Source organism: Salmo salar, chromosome ssa02 (assembly GCF_905237065.1).
Source record: "Salmo salar chromosome ssa02, Ssal_v3.1, whole genome shotgun sequence".
Taxonomy (NCBI): Eukaryota; Metazoa; Chordata; class Actinopteri; order Salmoniformes; family Salmonidae; genus Salmo; species Salmo salar.
Window position 1 is genome coordinate 186285 of NC_059443.1, and position 16124 is coordinate 202408.

The window sequence follows — 16124 nt, forward strand, 5'->3', positions numbered from 1 at the left end:
ACTATAGGTCCTAGTTATAGTATAGGTCCTAGTTATAGTCACTACTATAGGTCCTAGTTATAGTATATAGGTCCTAGTTATAGTCACTACTATAGGTCCTAGTTATATACTACTATAGGTCCTAGTTATAGTCACTACTATAGGTCCTAGTTATAGTCACTTACTATAGGTCCTAGTTATAGTCACTACTATAGGTCCTAGTTATAGTCACTACTATAGGTCCTAGTTATAGTCACTACTATAGGTCCTCGCTTATAGACACTACTATAGGTCCTAGTTATAGTCACTACTATAGGTCCTCGTTATAGTCACTACTATAGGTCCTAGTTATAGTCACTACTATAGGTCCTAGTTATAGTCACTACTATAGGTCCTAGTTATAGTCACTACTATAGGTCCTAGTTATAGTCACTACTATAGGTCCTAGTTATAGTCACTACTATAGGTCCTAGTTATAGTCACTACTATAGGTCCTAGTTATAGTCACTACTATAGGTCCTAGTTATAGTCTCTATAGGTCCTAGTTATAGTCACTACTATAGGTCCTAGTTATAGTATAGGTCCTAGTTATAGTCACTACTATAGGTCCTAGTTATAGTAATAGGTCCTAGTTATAGTCACTACTATAGGTCCTAGTTATAGTCACTACTATAGGTCCTAGTTATAGTCACTACTATAGGTCCTAGTTATAGTCACTACTATAGGTCCTAGTTATAGTCACTACTATAGGTCCTAGTTATAGTCACTACTATAGGTCCTAGTTATAGTCACTACTATAGGTCCTAGTTATAGTCACTACTATAGGTCCTAGTTATAGTATAGGTCCTAGTTATAGTCACTACTATAGGTCCTAGTTATAGTCACTACTATAGGTCCTAGTTATAGTCACTACTATAGGTCCTAGTTATAGTCACTACTATAGGTCCTAGTTATAGTCACTACTATAGGTCCTAGTTATAGTCACTACTATAGGTCCTAGTTATAGTCACTACTATAGGTCCTAGTTATAGTCACTACTATAGGTCCTAGTTATAGTCACTACTACTATGGTCCTAGTTATAGTCACTACTATAGGTCCTAGTTATAGTAACATAGGTCCTAGTTATAGTAATAGGTCCTAGTTATAGTCACTACTATAGGTCCTAGTTATAGTCACTACTATAGGTCCTAGTTATAGTCACTACTATAGGTCCTAGTTATAGTCACTACTATAGGTCCTAGTTATAGTATAGGTCCTAGTTATAGTCACTACTATAGGTCCTAGTTATAGTCACTACTATAGGTCCTAGTTATAGTCACTACTATAGGTCCTAGTTATAGTCACTACTATAGGTCCTAGTTATAGTCACTACTATAGGTCCTAGTTATAGTCACTACTATAGGTCCTAGTTATAGTCACTACTATAGGTCCTAGTTATAGTCACTACTATAGGTCCTAGTTATAGTCACTACTATAGGTCCTAGTTATAGTCACTACTATAGGTCCTAGTTATAGTCACTACTATAGGTCCTAGTTATAGTCACTACTTAGGTCCTAGTTATAGTCACTACTATAGGTCCTAGTTATAGTCACTACTATAGGTCCTAGTTATAGTCACTACTATAGGTCCTAGTTATAGTCACTACTATAGGTCCTAGTTATAGACACTACTATAGGTCCTAGTTATAGTCACTACTATAGGTCCTAGTTATAGTCACTACTATAGGTCCTAGTTATAGTCACTACTATAGGTCCTAGTTATAGTCACTACTATAGGTCCTAGTTATAGTCACTACTATAGGTCCTAGTTATAGTCACTACTATAGGTCCTAGTTATAGTCACTACTATAGGTCCCTAGTTATAGTCACTACTATAGGTCCTAGTTATAGTCACTACTATAGGTCCTAGTTATAGTCACTACTATAGGTCCTAGTTATAGTCCTACTATAGGTCCTAGTTATAGTCACTACTATAGGTCCTAGTTATAGTCACTACTATAGGTCCTAGTTATAGTCACTACTATAGGTCCTAGTTATAGTCACTACATAGGTCCTAGTTATAGTCACTACTATAGGTCCTAGTTATAGTCACTACTATAGGTCCTAGTTATAGTACATAGGTCCTAGTTATAGTCACTACTTGGTCCTAGTTATAGTTATAGGTCCTAGTTATAGTCACTACTATAGGTCCTAGTTATAGTCACTACTATAGGTCCTAGTTATAGTCACTACTATAGGTCCTAGTTATAGTCACTACTATAGGTCCTAGTTATAGTCACTACTATAGGTCCTAGTTATAGTCACTATAGGTCCTAGTTATAGTCACTACTATAGGTCCTAGTTATAGTCACTACTATAGGTCCTAGTTATAGTCACTACTATAGGTCCTAGTTATAGTCACTACTATAGGTCCTAGTTATAGTCACTACTATAGGTCCTAGTTATAGTCACTACTATAGGTCCTAGTTATAGTCACTACTATAGGTCCTAGTTATAGTCACTACTATAGGTCCTAGTTATAGTCACTACTATAGGTCCTAGTTATAGTCACTACTATAGGTCCTAGTTATAGTCACTACTATAGGTCCTAGTTATAGTCACTACTATAGGTCCTAGTTATAGTCACTACTATAGGTCCTAGTTATAGTCACTACTATAGGTCCTAGTTATAGTCACTACTATAGGTCCTAGTTATAGTCACTACTATAGGTCCTAGTTATAGTCACTACTATAGGTCCTAGTTATAGTCACTACTATAGGTCCTAGTTATAGTCACTACTATAGGTCCTAGTTATAGTCACTACTATAGGTCCTAGTTATAGTCACTACTATAGGTCCTAGTTATAGTCACTACTATAGGTCCTAGTTATAGTCACTACTATAGGTCCTAGTTATAGTCACTACTATAGGTCCTAGTTATAGTCACTACTATAGGTCCTAGTTATAGTCACTACTATAGGTCCTAGTTATAGTCACTACTATAGGTCCTAGTTATAGTCACTACTATAGGTCCTAGTTATAGTCACTACTATAGGTCCTAGTTATAGTCATAGGTCCTAGTTATAGTCACTACTATAGGTCCTAGTTATAGTCACTACTATAGGTCCTAGTTATAGTCCCTATAGGTCCTAGTTATAGTCACTACTATAGGTCCTAGTTATAGTATAGGTCCTAGTTATAGTCACTACTATAGGTCCTAGTTATAGTCATAGGTCCTAGTTATAGTCACTACTATAGGTCCTAGTTATAGTATAGGTCCTAGTTATAGTCACTACTATAGGTCCTAGTTATAGTAATAGGTCCTAGTTATAGTCACTACTATAGGTCCTAGTTATAGTAAATAGGTCCTAGTTATAGTCACTACTATAGGTCCTAGTTATAGTCACTACTATAGGTCCTAGTTATAGTATAGGTCCTAGTTATAGTCACTACTATAGGTCCTAGTTATAGTCATAGGTCCTAGTTATAGTACTATAGGTCCTAGTTATAGTCACTACTATAGGTCCTAGTTATAGTATAGGTCCTAGTTATAGTCACTACTATAGGTCCTAGTTATAGTTAGGTCCTAGTTATAGTCACTACTATAGGTCCTAGTTATAGTCACTACTATAGGTCCTAGTTATAGTATAGGTCCTAGTTATAGTCACTACTATAGGTCCTAGTTATAGTATAGGTCCTAGTTATAGTCACTACTATAGGTCCTAGTTATAGTCACTACTATAGGTCCTAGTTATAGTATAGGTCCTAGTTATAGTCACTACTATAGGTCCTAGTTATAGTCCCTATAGGTCCTAGTTATAGTCACTACTATAGGTCCTAGTTATAGTCACTACTATAGGTCCTAGTTATAGTCACTACTATAGGTCCTAGTTATAGTAGGTCCTGGCACTACTATAGGTCCTAGTTATAGTATAGGTCCTAGTTATAGTCACTACTATAGGTCCTAGTTATAGTCACACTATAGGTCCTAGTTATAGTCACTACTATAGGTCCTAGTTATAGTCCCGCATAGGTCCTAGTTATAGTCACTACTATAGGTCCTAGTTATAGTAATAGGTCCTAGTTATAGTCACTACTATAGGTCCTAGTTATAGTCACTACTATAGGTCCTAGTTATAGTCACTACCATGGGTCCTAGTTATAGTCACTACTATAGGTCCTAGTTATAGTCACTACTTAGGTCCTAGTTATAGTCACTACTATAGGTCCTAGTTATAGCTAAGGTCCTAGTTATAGTCACTACTATAGGTCCTAGTTATAGTCACTACTATAGGTCCTAGTTATAGTCACTACTATAGGTCCTAGTTATAGTCACTACTATAGGTCCTAGTTATAGTCACTACTATAGGTCCTAGTTATAGTCACTACTATAGGTCCTAGTTATAGTCACTACTATAGGTCCTAGTTATAGTCACTACTATAGGTCCTAGTTATAGTCACTACTATAGGTCCTAGTTATAGTCACTACTATAGGTCCTAGTTATAGTCACTACTATAGGTCCTAGTTATAGTCCTACTATGGGTCCTAGTTATAGTCACTACTATAGGTCCTAGTTATAGTCACTACTATAGGTCCTAGTTATAGTCACTACTATAGGTCCTAGTTATAGTCACTACTATAGGTCCTAGTTATAGTCACTACTATAGGTCCTAGTTATAGTCAAGTCCTAGTTTCACTATAGGTCCTAGTTATAGTCACTACTATAGGTCCTAGTTATAGTATAGGTCCTAGTTATAGTCACTACTATAGGTCCTAGTTATAGTATAGGTCCTAGTTATAGTCACTACTATAGGTCCTAGTTATAGACACTACTATAGGTCCTAGTTATAGTCACTACTATAGGTCCTAGTTATAGTCACTACTATAGGTCCTAGTTATAGTATAGGTCCTAGTTATAGTCACTACTATAGGTCCTAGTTATAGTCACTACTATAGGTCCTAGTTATAGTATAGGTCCTAGTTATAGTCACTACTATAGGTCCTAGTTATAGACACTACTATAGGTCCTAGTTATAGTCACTACTATAGGTCCTAGTTATAGTATAGGTCCTAGTTATAGTCACTACTATAGGTCCTAGTTATAGTCACTACTATAGGTCCTAGTTATAGTCACTACTATAGGTCCTAGTTATAGACACTACTATAGGTCCTAGTTATAGTCACTACTATAGGTCCTAGTTATAGTCACTACTATAGGTCCTAGTTATAGTATAGGTCCTAGTTATAGTCACTACTATAGGTCCTAGTTATAGTATAGGTCCTAGTTATAGTCACTACTATAGGTCCTAGTTATAGTATAGGTCCTAGTTATAGTCACTACTATAGGTCCTAGTTATACTATAGGTCCTAGTTATAGTCACTACTATAGGTCCTAGTTATAGTCACTACTATAGGTCCTAGTGATAGTCACTACTATAGGTCCTAGTTATAGTCACTACTATAGGTCCTAGTTATAGTATAGGTCCTAGTTATAGTCACTACTATAGGTCCTAGTTATAGTCACTACTATAGGTCCTAGTTATAGTCACTACTATAGGTCCTAGTTATAGTATAGGTCCTAGTTATAGTCACTACTATAGGTCCTAGTTATAGTCACTACTATAGGTCCTAGTTATAGTCACTACTATAGGTCCTAGTTATAGTCACTACTATAGGTCCTAGTTATAGTCACTACTATAGGTCCTAGTTATAGTCACTACTATAGGTCCTAGTTATAGTCACTACTATAGGTCCTAGTTATAGTATAGGTCCTAGTTATAGTCACTACTATGGGTCCTAGTTATAGTCACTACTATAGGTCCTAGTTATAGCACTACTATAGGTCCTAGTTATAGTCACTACTATAGGTCCTAGTTATAGTCACTACTATAGGTCCTAGTTATAGTATAGGTCCTAGTTATAGTCACTACTATAGGTCCTAGTTATAGTCACTACTATAGGTCCTAGTTATAGTATAGGTCCTAGTTATAGTCACTACTATAGGTCCTAGTTATAGACACTACTATAGGTCCTAGTTATAGTATAGGTCCTCTGAGAGACCCCCCATCTTGTTCCCTGCACCAGTCTAACACTAGCAGTGTGTGTCTGGTGTAGTACTGACCTCTATATCTGCCATTTCGGAGACACTTTTTAACAAAGACACTAACAGTCATGTGTGATTATATTTTTCATATGGGTGGCCCCAGCGGGAATCGAACCCACAACCTTTTGTCATCGCAAGCGCCCATGCTCATCCGACTGATTCACACAGGACCATAAAGCTGTTTCTAAAACGACCTCTGACCTCGTAGCGAGCCCCCAGCTGGGCGTAGTCCTTCAGCTTGTCCTTGTCCAGTCTGGTGGGAACCTCCATGATGGCATGGATCTGCAGCTTGATGATCTTAGCCAGGGAGGTGAACATGCTCTCAGGGATGATCTGTAACACCTAGTGGAGAGTAGAGGAAACATGCTCTCAGGGATGATCTGTAACACCTAGTGGAGAGTAGAGGAAACATGCTCTCAGGGATGATCTGTAACACCTAGTGGAGAGTAGAGGAAACATGCTCTCAGGGATGATCTGTAACACCTAGTGGAGAGTAGAGGAAACATGCTCTCAGGGATGATGATCTGTAACACCTAGTGGAGAGTAGAGGAAACATGCTCTCAGGGATGATCTGTAACACCTAGTGGAGAGTAGAGGAAACATGCTCTCAGGGATGATCTGTAACACCTAGTGGAGAGTAGAGGAAACATGCTCTCAGGGATGATGCTGTAACACCTAGTGGAGAGTAGAGGAAACATGCTCTCAGGGATGATCTGTAACACCTAGTGGAGAGTAGAGGAAACATGCTCTCAGGGATGATCTGTAACACCTAGTGGAGAGTAGAGGAAACATGCTCTCAGGGATGATCTGTAACACCTAGTGGAGAGTAGAGGAAACATGCTCTCAGGGATGATCTGTAACACCTAGTGGAGAGTAGAGGAAACATGCTCTCAGGGATGATCTGTAACACCTAGTGGAGAGTAGAGGAAACATGCTCTCAGGGATGATCTGTAACACCTAGTGGAGAGTAGAGGAAACATGCTCTCAGGGATGATCTGTAACACCTAGTGGAGAGTAGAGGAAACATGCTCTCAGGGGATGATCTGTAACACCTAGTGGAGAGTAGAGGAAACATGCTCTCAGGGATGATCTGTAACACCTAGTGGAGAGTAGAGGAAACATGCTCTCAGGGATGATCTGTAACACCTAGTGGAGAGTAGAGGAAACATGCTCTCAGGGATGATCTGTAACACCTAGTGGAGAGTAGAGGAAACATGCTCTCAGGGATGATCTGTAACACCTAGTGGAGAGTAGAGGAAACATGCTCTCAGGGATGATGATCTGTAACACCTAGTGGAGAGTAGAGGAAACATGCTCTCAGGGATGATCTGTAACACCTAGTGGAGAGTAGAGGAAACATGCTCTCAGGGATGATCTGTAACACCTAGTGGAGAGTAGAGGAAACATGCTCTCAGGGATGATCTGTAACACCTAGTGGAGAGTAGAGGAAACATGCTCTCAGGGATGATCTGTAACACCTAGTGGAGAGTAGAGGAAACATGCTCTCAGGGATGATCTGTAACACCTAGTGGAGAGTAGAGGAAACATGCTCTCAGGGATGATCTGTAACACCTAGTGGAGAGTAGAGGAAACATGCTCTCAGGGATGATCTGTAACACCTAGTGGAGAGTAGAGGAAACATGCTCTCAGGGATGATCTGTAACACCTAGTGGAGAGTAGAGGAAACATGCTCTCAGGGATGATACTGTAACACCTAGTGGAGAGTAGAGGAAACATGCTCTCAGGGATGATCTGTAACACCTAGTGGAGAGTAGAGGAAACATGCTCTCAGGGATGATGCTGTAACACCTAGTGGAGAGTAGAGGAAACATGCTCTCAGGGATGATCTGTAACACCTAGTGGAGAGTAGAGGAAACATGCTCTCAGGGATGATCTGTAACACCTAGTGGAGAGTAGAGGAAACATGCTCTCAGGGATGATGCTGTAACACCTAGTGGAGAGTAGAGGAAACATGCTCTCAGGGATGATCTGTAACACCTAGTGGAGAGTAGAGGAAACATGCTCTCAGGGATGATCTGTAACACCTAGTGGAGAGTAGAGGAAACATGCTCTCAGGGATGATCTGTAACACCTAGTGGAGAGTAGAGGAAACATGCTCTCAGGGATGATGCTGTAACACCTAGTGGAGAGTAGAGGAAACATGCTCTCAGGGATGATCTGTAACACCTAGTGGAGAGTAGAGGAAACATGCTCTCAGGGATGATGACTGTAACACCTAGTGGAGAGTAGAGGAAACATGCTCTCAGGGATGATCTGTAACACCTAGTGGAGAGTAGAGGAAACATGCTCTCAGGGATGATCTGTAACACCTAGTGGAGAGTAGAGGAAACATGCTCTCAGGGATGATCTGTAACACCTAGTGGAGAGTAGAGGAAACATGCTCTCAGGGATGATCTGTAACACCTAGTGGAGAGTAGAGGAAACATGCTCTCAGGGATGATCTGTAACACCTAGTGGAGAGTAGAGGAAACATGCTCTCAGGGATGATCTGTAACACCTAGTGGAGAGTAGAGGAAACATGCTCTCAGGGTGATGATCTGTAACACCTAGTGGAGAGTAGAGGAAACATGCTCTCAGGGATGATCTGTAACACCTAGTGGAGAGTAGAGGAAACATGCTCTCAGGGATGATCTGTAACACCTAGTGGAGAGTAGAGGAAACATGCTCTCAGGGATGATCTGTAACACCTAGTGGAGAGTAGAGGAAACATGCTCTCAGGGATGATCTGTAACACCTAGTGGAGAGTAGAGGAAACATGCTCTCAGGGATGATCTGTAACACCTAGTGGAGAGTAGAGGAAACATGCTCTCAGGGATGATCTGTAACACCTAGTGGAGAGTAGAGGAAACATGCTCTCAGGGATGATCTGTAACACCTAGTGGAGAGTAGAGGAAACATGCTCTCAGGGATGATGTCTGTAACACCTAGTGGAGAGTAGAGGAAACATGCTCTCAGGGATGATCTGTAACACCTAGTGGAGAGTAGAGGAAACATGCTCTCAGGGATGATCTGTAACACCTAGTGGAGAGTAGAGGAAACATGCTCTCAGGGATGATCTGTAACACCTAGTGGAGAGTAGAGGAAACATGCTCTCAGGGATGATCTGTAACACCTAGTGGAGAGTAGAGGAAACATGCTCTCAGGGATGATCTGTAACACCTAGTGGAGAGTAGAGGAAACATGCTCTCAGGGATGATCTGTAACACCTAGTGGAGAGTAGAGGAAACATGCTCTCAGGGATGATCTGTAACACCTAGTGGAGAGTAGAGGAAACATGCTCTCAGGGATGATCTGTAACACCTAGTGGAGAGTAGAGGAAACATGCTCTCAGGGGATGATCTGTAACACCTAGTGGAGAGTAGAGGAAACATGCTCTCAGGGATGATCTGTAACACCTAGTGGAGAGTAGAGGAAACATGCTCTCGGGGGATGATCTGTAACACCTAGTGGAGAGTAGAGGAAACATGCTCTCAGGGATGATCTGTAACACCTAGTGGAGAGTAGAGGAAACATGCTCTCAGGGATGATCTGTAACACCTAGTGGAGAGTAGAGGAAACATGCTCTCAGGGATGATCTGTAACACCTAGTGGAGAGTAGAGGAAACATGCTCTCAGGGATGATGATCTGTAACACCTAGTGGAGAGTAGAGAAACATGCTCTCAGGGATGATCTGTAACACCTAGTGGAGAGTAGAGGAAACATGCTCTCAGGGATGATCTGTAACACCTAGTGGAGAGTAGAGGAAACATGCTCTCAGGGATGATCTGTAACACCTAGTGGAGAGTAGAGGAAACATGCTCTCAGGGGATGATCTGTAACACCTAGTGGAGAGTAGAGGAAACATGCTCTCAGGGATGATCTGTAACACCTAGTGGAGAGTAGAGGAAACATGCTCTCAGGGATGATCTGTAACACCTAGTGGAGAGTAGAGGAAACATGCTCTCAGGGATGATGTCTGTAACACCTAGTGGAGAGTAGAGGAAACATGCTCTCAGGGATGATCTGTAACACCTAGTGGAGAGTAGAGGAAACATGCTCTCAGGGATGATCTGTAACACCTAGTGGAGAGTAGAGGAAACATGCTCTCAGGGATGATCTGTAACACCTAGTGGAGAGTAGAGGAAACATGCTCTCAGGGATGATCTGTAACACCTAGTGGAGAGTAGGGAAACATGCTCTCAGGGATGATCTGTAACACCTAGTGGAGAGTAGAGGAAACATGCTCTCAGGGGATGATCTGTAACACCTAGTGGAGAGTAGAGGAAACATGCTCTCAGGGATGATCTGTAACACCTAGTGGAGAGTAGAGGAAACATGCTCTCAGGGATGATCTGTAACACCTAGTGGAGAGTAGAGGAAACATGCTCTCAGGGATGATCTGTAACACCTAGTGGAGAGTAGAGGAAACATGCTCTCAGGGATGATCTGTAACACCTAGTGGAGAGTAGAGGAAACATGCTCTCAGGGATGATCTGTAACACCTAGTGGAGAGTAGAGGAAACATGCTCTCAGGGATGATGACTGTAACACCTAGTGGAGAGTAGAGGAAACATGCTCTCAGGGATGATCTGTAACACCTAGTGGAGAGTAGAGGAAACATGCTCTCAGGGATGATCTGTAACACCTAGTGGAGAGTAGAGGAAACATGCTCTCAGGGATGATCTGTAACACCTAGTGGAGAGTAGAGGAAACATGCTCTCAGGGATGATCTGTAACACCTAGTGGAGAGTAGAGGAAACATGCTCTCAGGGATGATCTGTAACACCTAGTGGAGAGTAGAGGAAACATGCTCTCAGGGATGATGTCTGTAACACCTAGTGGAGAGTAGAGGAAACATGCTCTCAGGGATGATCTGTAACACCTAGTGGAGAGGAGAGGAAACATGCTCTCAGGGATGATCTGTAACACCTAGTGGAGAGTAGAGGAAACATGCTCTCAGGGGATGATCTGTAACACCTAGTGGAGAGTAGAGGAAACATGCTCTCAGGGATGATCTGTAACACCTAGTGGAGAGTAGAGGAAACATGCTCTCAGGGATGATCTGTAACACCTAGTGGAGAGTAGAGGAAACATGCTCTCAGGGATGATATCTGTAACACCTAGTGGAGAGTAGAGGAAACATGCTCTCAGGGATGATCTGTAACACCTAGTGGAGAGTAGAGGAAACATGCTCTCAGGGATGATCTGTAACACCTAGTGGAGAGTAGAGGAAACATGCTCTCAGGGATGATCTGTAACACCTAGTGGAGAGTAGAGGAAACATGCTCTCAGGGATGATCTGTAACACCTAGTGGAGAGTAGAGGAAACATGCTCTCAGGGATGATCTGTAACACCTAGTGGAGAGTAGAGGAAACATGCTCTCAGGGATGATCTGTAACACCTAGTGGAGAGTAGAGGAAACATGCTCTCAGGGATGATCTGTAACACCTAGTGGAGAGTAGAGGAAACATGCTCTCAGGGATGATCTGTAACACCTAGTGGAGAGTAGAGGAAACATGCTCTCAGGGATGATCTGTAACACCTAGTGGAGAGTAGAGGAAACATGCTCTCAGGGATGATCTGTAACACCTAGTGGAGAGTAGAGGAAACATGCTCTCAGGGATGATCTGTAACACCTAGTGGAGAGTAGAGGAAACATGCTCTCAGGGATGATCTGTAACACCTAGTGGAGAGTAGAGGAAACATGCTCTCAGGGATGATCTGTAACACCTAGTGGAGAGTAGAGGAAACATGCTCTCAGGGAATGATCTGTAACACCTAGTGGAGAGTAGAGGAAACATGCTCTCAGGGATGATCTGTAACACCTAGTGGAGAGTAGAGGAAACATGCTCTCAGGGATGATCTGTAACACCTAGTGGAGAGTAGAGGAAACATGCTCTCAGGGATGATCTGTAACACCTAGTGGAGAGTAGAGGAAACATGCTCTCAGGGATGATCTGTAACACCCTAGTGGAGAGTAGAGGAAACATGCTCTCAGGGATGATCTGTAACACCTAGTGGAGAGTAGAGGAAACATGCTCTCAGGGATGATCTGTAACACCTAGTGGAGAGTAGAGGAAACATGCTCTCAGGGATGATCTGTAACACCTAGTGGAGAGTAGAGGAAACATGCTCTCAGGGATGATCTGTAACACCTAGTGGAGAGTAGAGGAAACATGCTCTCAGGGATGATCTGTAACACCTAGTGGAGAGTAGAGGAAACATGCTCTCAGGGATGATCTGTAACACCTAGTGGAGAGTAGAGGAAACATGCTCTCAGGGATGATCTGTAACACCTAGTGGAGAGTAGAGGAAACATGCTCTCAGGGATGATCTGTAACACCTAGTGGAGAGTAGAGGAAACATGCTCTCAGGGATGATCTGTAACACCTAGTGGAGAGTAGAGGAAACATGCTCTCAGGGATGATCTGTAACACCTAGTGGAGAGTAGAGGAAACATGCTCTCAGGGATGATCTGTAACACCTAGTGGAGAGTAGAGGAAACATGCTCTCAGGGGATGATCTGTAACACCTAGTGGAGAGTAGAGGAAACATGCTCTCAGGGATGATCTGTAACACCTAGTGGAGAGTAGAGGAAACATGCTCTCAGGGATGATCTGTAACACCTAGTGGAGAGTAGAGGAAACATGCTCTCAGGGATGATCTGTAACACCTAGTGGAGAGTAGAGGAAACATGCTCTCAGGGATGATCTGTAACACCTAGTGGAGAGTAGAGGAAACATGCTCTCAGGGATGATCTGTAACACCTAGTGGAGAGTAGAGGAAACATGCTCTCAGGGATGATCTGTAACACCTAGTGGAGAGTAGAGGAAACATGCTCTCAGGGATGATCTGTAACACCTAGTGGAGAGTAGAGGAAACATGCTCTCAGGGATGATCTGTAACACCTAGTGGAGAGTAGAGGAAACATGCTCTCAGGGTGATGATCTGTAACACCTAGTGGAGAGTAGAGGAAACATGCTCTCAGGGATGATCTGTAACACCTAGTGGAGAGTAGAGGAAACATGCTCTCAGGGACGATGATCTGTAACACCTAGTGGAGAGTAGAGGAAACATGCTCTCAGGGATGATCTGTAACACCTAGTGGAGAGTAGAGGAAACATGCTCTCAGGGATGATCTGTAACACCTAGTGGAGAGTAGAGGAAACATGCTCTCAGGGATGATCTGTAACACCTAGTGGAGAGTAGAGGAAACATGCTCTCAGGGATGATCTGTAACACCTAGTGGAGAGTAGAGGAAACATGCTCTCAGGGATGATCTGTAACACCTAGTGGAGAGTAGAGGAAACATGCTCTCAGGGATGATCTGTAACACCTAGTGGAGAGTAGAGGAAACATGCTCTCAGGGATGATCTGTAACACCTAGTGGAGAGTAGAGGAAACATGCTCTCAGGGATGATCTGTAACACCTAGTGGAGAGTAGAGGAAACATGCTCTCAGGGATGATCTGTAACACCTAGTGGAGAGTAGAGGAAACATGCTCTCAGGGATGATCTGTAACACCTAGTGGAGAGTAGAGGAAACATGCTCTCAGGGATGATGATCTGTAACACCTAGTGGAGAGTAGAGGAAACATGCTCTCAGGGATGATCTGTAACACCTAGTGGAGAGTAGAGGAAACATGCTCTCAGGGATGATCTGTAACACCTAGTGGAGAGTAGAGGAAACATGCTCTCAGGGATGATCTGTAACACCTAGTGGAGAGTAGAGGAAACATGCTCTCAGGGATGATCTGTAACACCTAGTGGAGAGTAGAGGAAACATGCTCTCAGGAGATGATCTGTAACACCTAGTGGAGAGTAGAGGAAACATGCTCTCAGGGATGATCTGTAACACCTAGTGGAGAGGAGAGGAAACATGCTCTCAGGGATGATCTGTAACACCTAGTGGAGAGTAGAGGAAACATGCTCTCAGGGATGATCTGTAACACCTAGTGGAGAGTAGAGGAAACATGCTCTCAGGGATGATCTGTAACACCTAGTGGAGAGTAGAGGAAACATGCTCTCAGGGATGATGCTGTAACACCTAGTGGAGAGTAGAGGAAACATGCTCTCAGGGATGATCTGTAACACCTAGTGGAGAGTAGAGGAAACATGCTCTCAGGGATGATCTGTAACACCTAGTGGAGAGTAGAGGAAACATGCTCTCAGGGATGATCTGTAACACCTAGTGGAGAGTAGAGGAAACATGCTCTCAGGGATGATCTGTAACACCTAGTGGAGAGTAGAGGAAACATGCTCTCAGGGATGATCTGTAACACCTAGTGGAGAGTAGAGGAAACATGCTCTCAGGGATGATCTGTAACACCTAGTGGAGAGTAGAGGAAACATGCTCTCAGGGATGATCTGTAACACCTAGTGGAGAGTAGAGGAAACATGCTCTCAGGGATGATCTGTAACACCTAGTGGAGAGTAGAGGAAACATGCTCTCAGGGATGATCTGTAACACCTAGTGGAGAGTAGAGGAAACATGCTCTCAGGGATGATCTGTAACACCTAGTGGAGAGTAGAGGAAACATGCTCTCAGGGATGATCTGTAACACCTAGTGGAGAGTAGAGGAAACATGCTCTCAGGGATGATCTGTAACACCTAGTGGAGAGTAGAGGAAACATGCTCTCAGGGATGATCTGTAACACCTAGTGGAGAGTAGAGGAAACATGCTCTCAGGGGATGATCTGTAACACCTAGTGGAGAGTAGAGGAAACATGCTCTCAGGGATGATCTGTAACACCTAGTGGAGAGTAGAGGAAACATGCTCTCAGGGATGATCTGTAACACCTAGTGGAGAGTAGAGGAAACATGCTCTCAGGGATGATCTGTAACACCTAGTGGAGAGTAGAGGAAACATGCTCTCAGGGATGATGACTGTAACACCTAGTGGAGAGTAGAGGAAACATGCTCTCAGGGATGATCTGTAACACCTAGTGGAGAGTAGAGGAAACATGCTCTCAGGGATGATCTGTAACACCTAGTGGAGAGTAGAGGAAACATGCTCTCAGGGATGATCTGTAACACCTAGTGGAGAGTAGAGGAAACATGCTCTCAGGGATGATCTGTAACACCTAGTGGAGAGTAGAGGAAACATGCTCTCAGGGATGATCTGTAACACCTAGTGGAGAGTAGAGGAAACATGCTCTCAGGGATGATCTGTAACACCTAGTGGAGAGTAGAGGAAACATGCTCTCAGGGATGATCTGTAACACCTAGTGGAGAGTAGAGGAAACATGCTCTCAGGGATGATCTGTAACACCTAGTGGAGAGTAGAGGAAACATGCTCTCAGGGATGATCTGTAACACCTAGTGGAGAGTAGAGGAAACATGCTCTCAGGGATGATCTGTAACACCTAGTGGAGAGTAGAGGAAACATGCTCTCAGGGATGATCTGTAACACCTAGTGGAGAGTAGAGGAAACATGCTCTCAGGGATGATCTGTAACACCTAGTGGAGAGTAGAGGAAACATGCTCTCAGGGAATGATCTGTAACACCTAGTGGAGAGTAGAGGAAACATGCTCTCAGGGATGATCTGTAACACCTAGTGGAGAGTAGAGGAAACATGCTCTCAGGGATGATCTGTAACACCTAGTGGAGAGTAGAGGAAACATGCTCTCAGGGATGATCTGTAACACCTAGTGGAGAGTAGAGGAAACATGCTCTCAGGGATGATCTGTAACACCTAGTGGAGAGTAGAGGAAACATGCTCTCAGGGATGATCTGTAACACCTAGTGGAGAGTAGAGGAAACATGCTCTCAGGGATGATCTGTAACACCTAGTGGAGAGTAGAGGAAACATGCTCTCAGGGATGATCTGTAACACCTAGTGGAGAGTAGAGGAAACATGCTCTCAGGGATGATCTGTAACACCTAGTGGAGAGTAGAGGAAACATGCTCTCAGGGATGATCTGTAACACCTAGTGGAGAGTAGAGGAAACATGCTCTCAGGGATGATCTGTAACACCTAGTGGAGAGTAGAGGAAACATGCTCTCAGGGATGATCTGTAACACCTAGTGGAGAGTAGAGGAAACATGCTCTCAGGGAT

At 42.9% G+C, this 16124-nt stretch overlaps 1 protein-coding gene across 1 annotated transcript in view; it reads right to left on the reverse strand.

Annotated features, from left to right (window-relative positions):
* Window positions 1-16124, reverse strand: part of washc5 (WASH complex subunit 5) — a 56767-nt gene that overhangs the window by 20458 nt on the left and 20185 nt on the right. Inside the window, 1 exon segment of the mRNA XM_045696319.1 lies at window positions 6265-6405. Coding sequence (XP_045552275.1) covers window positions 6265-6405 — 141 coding nt within the window.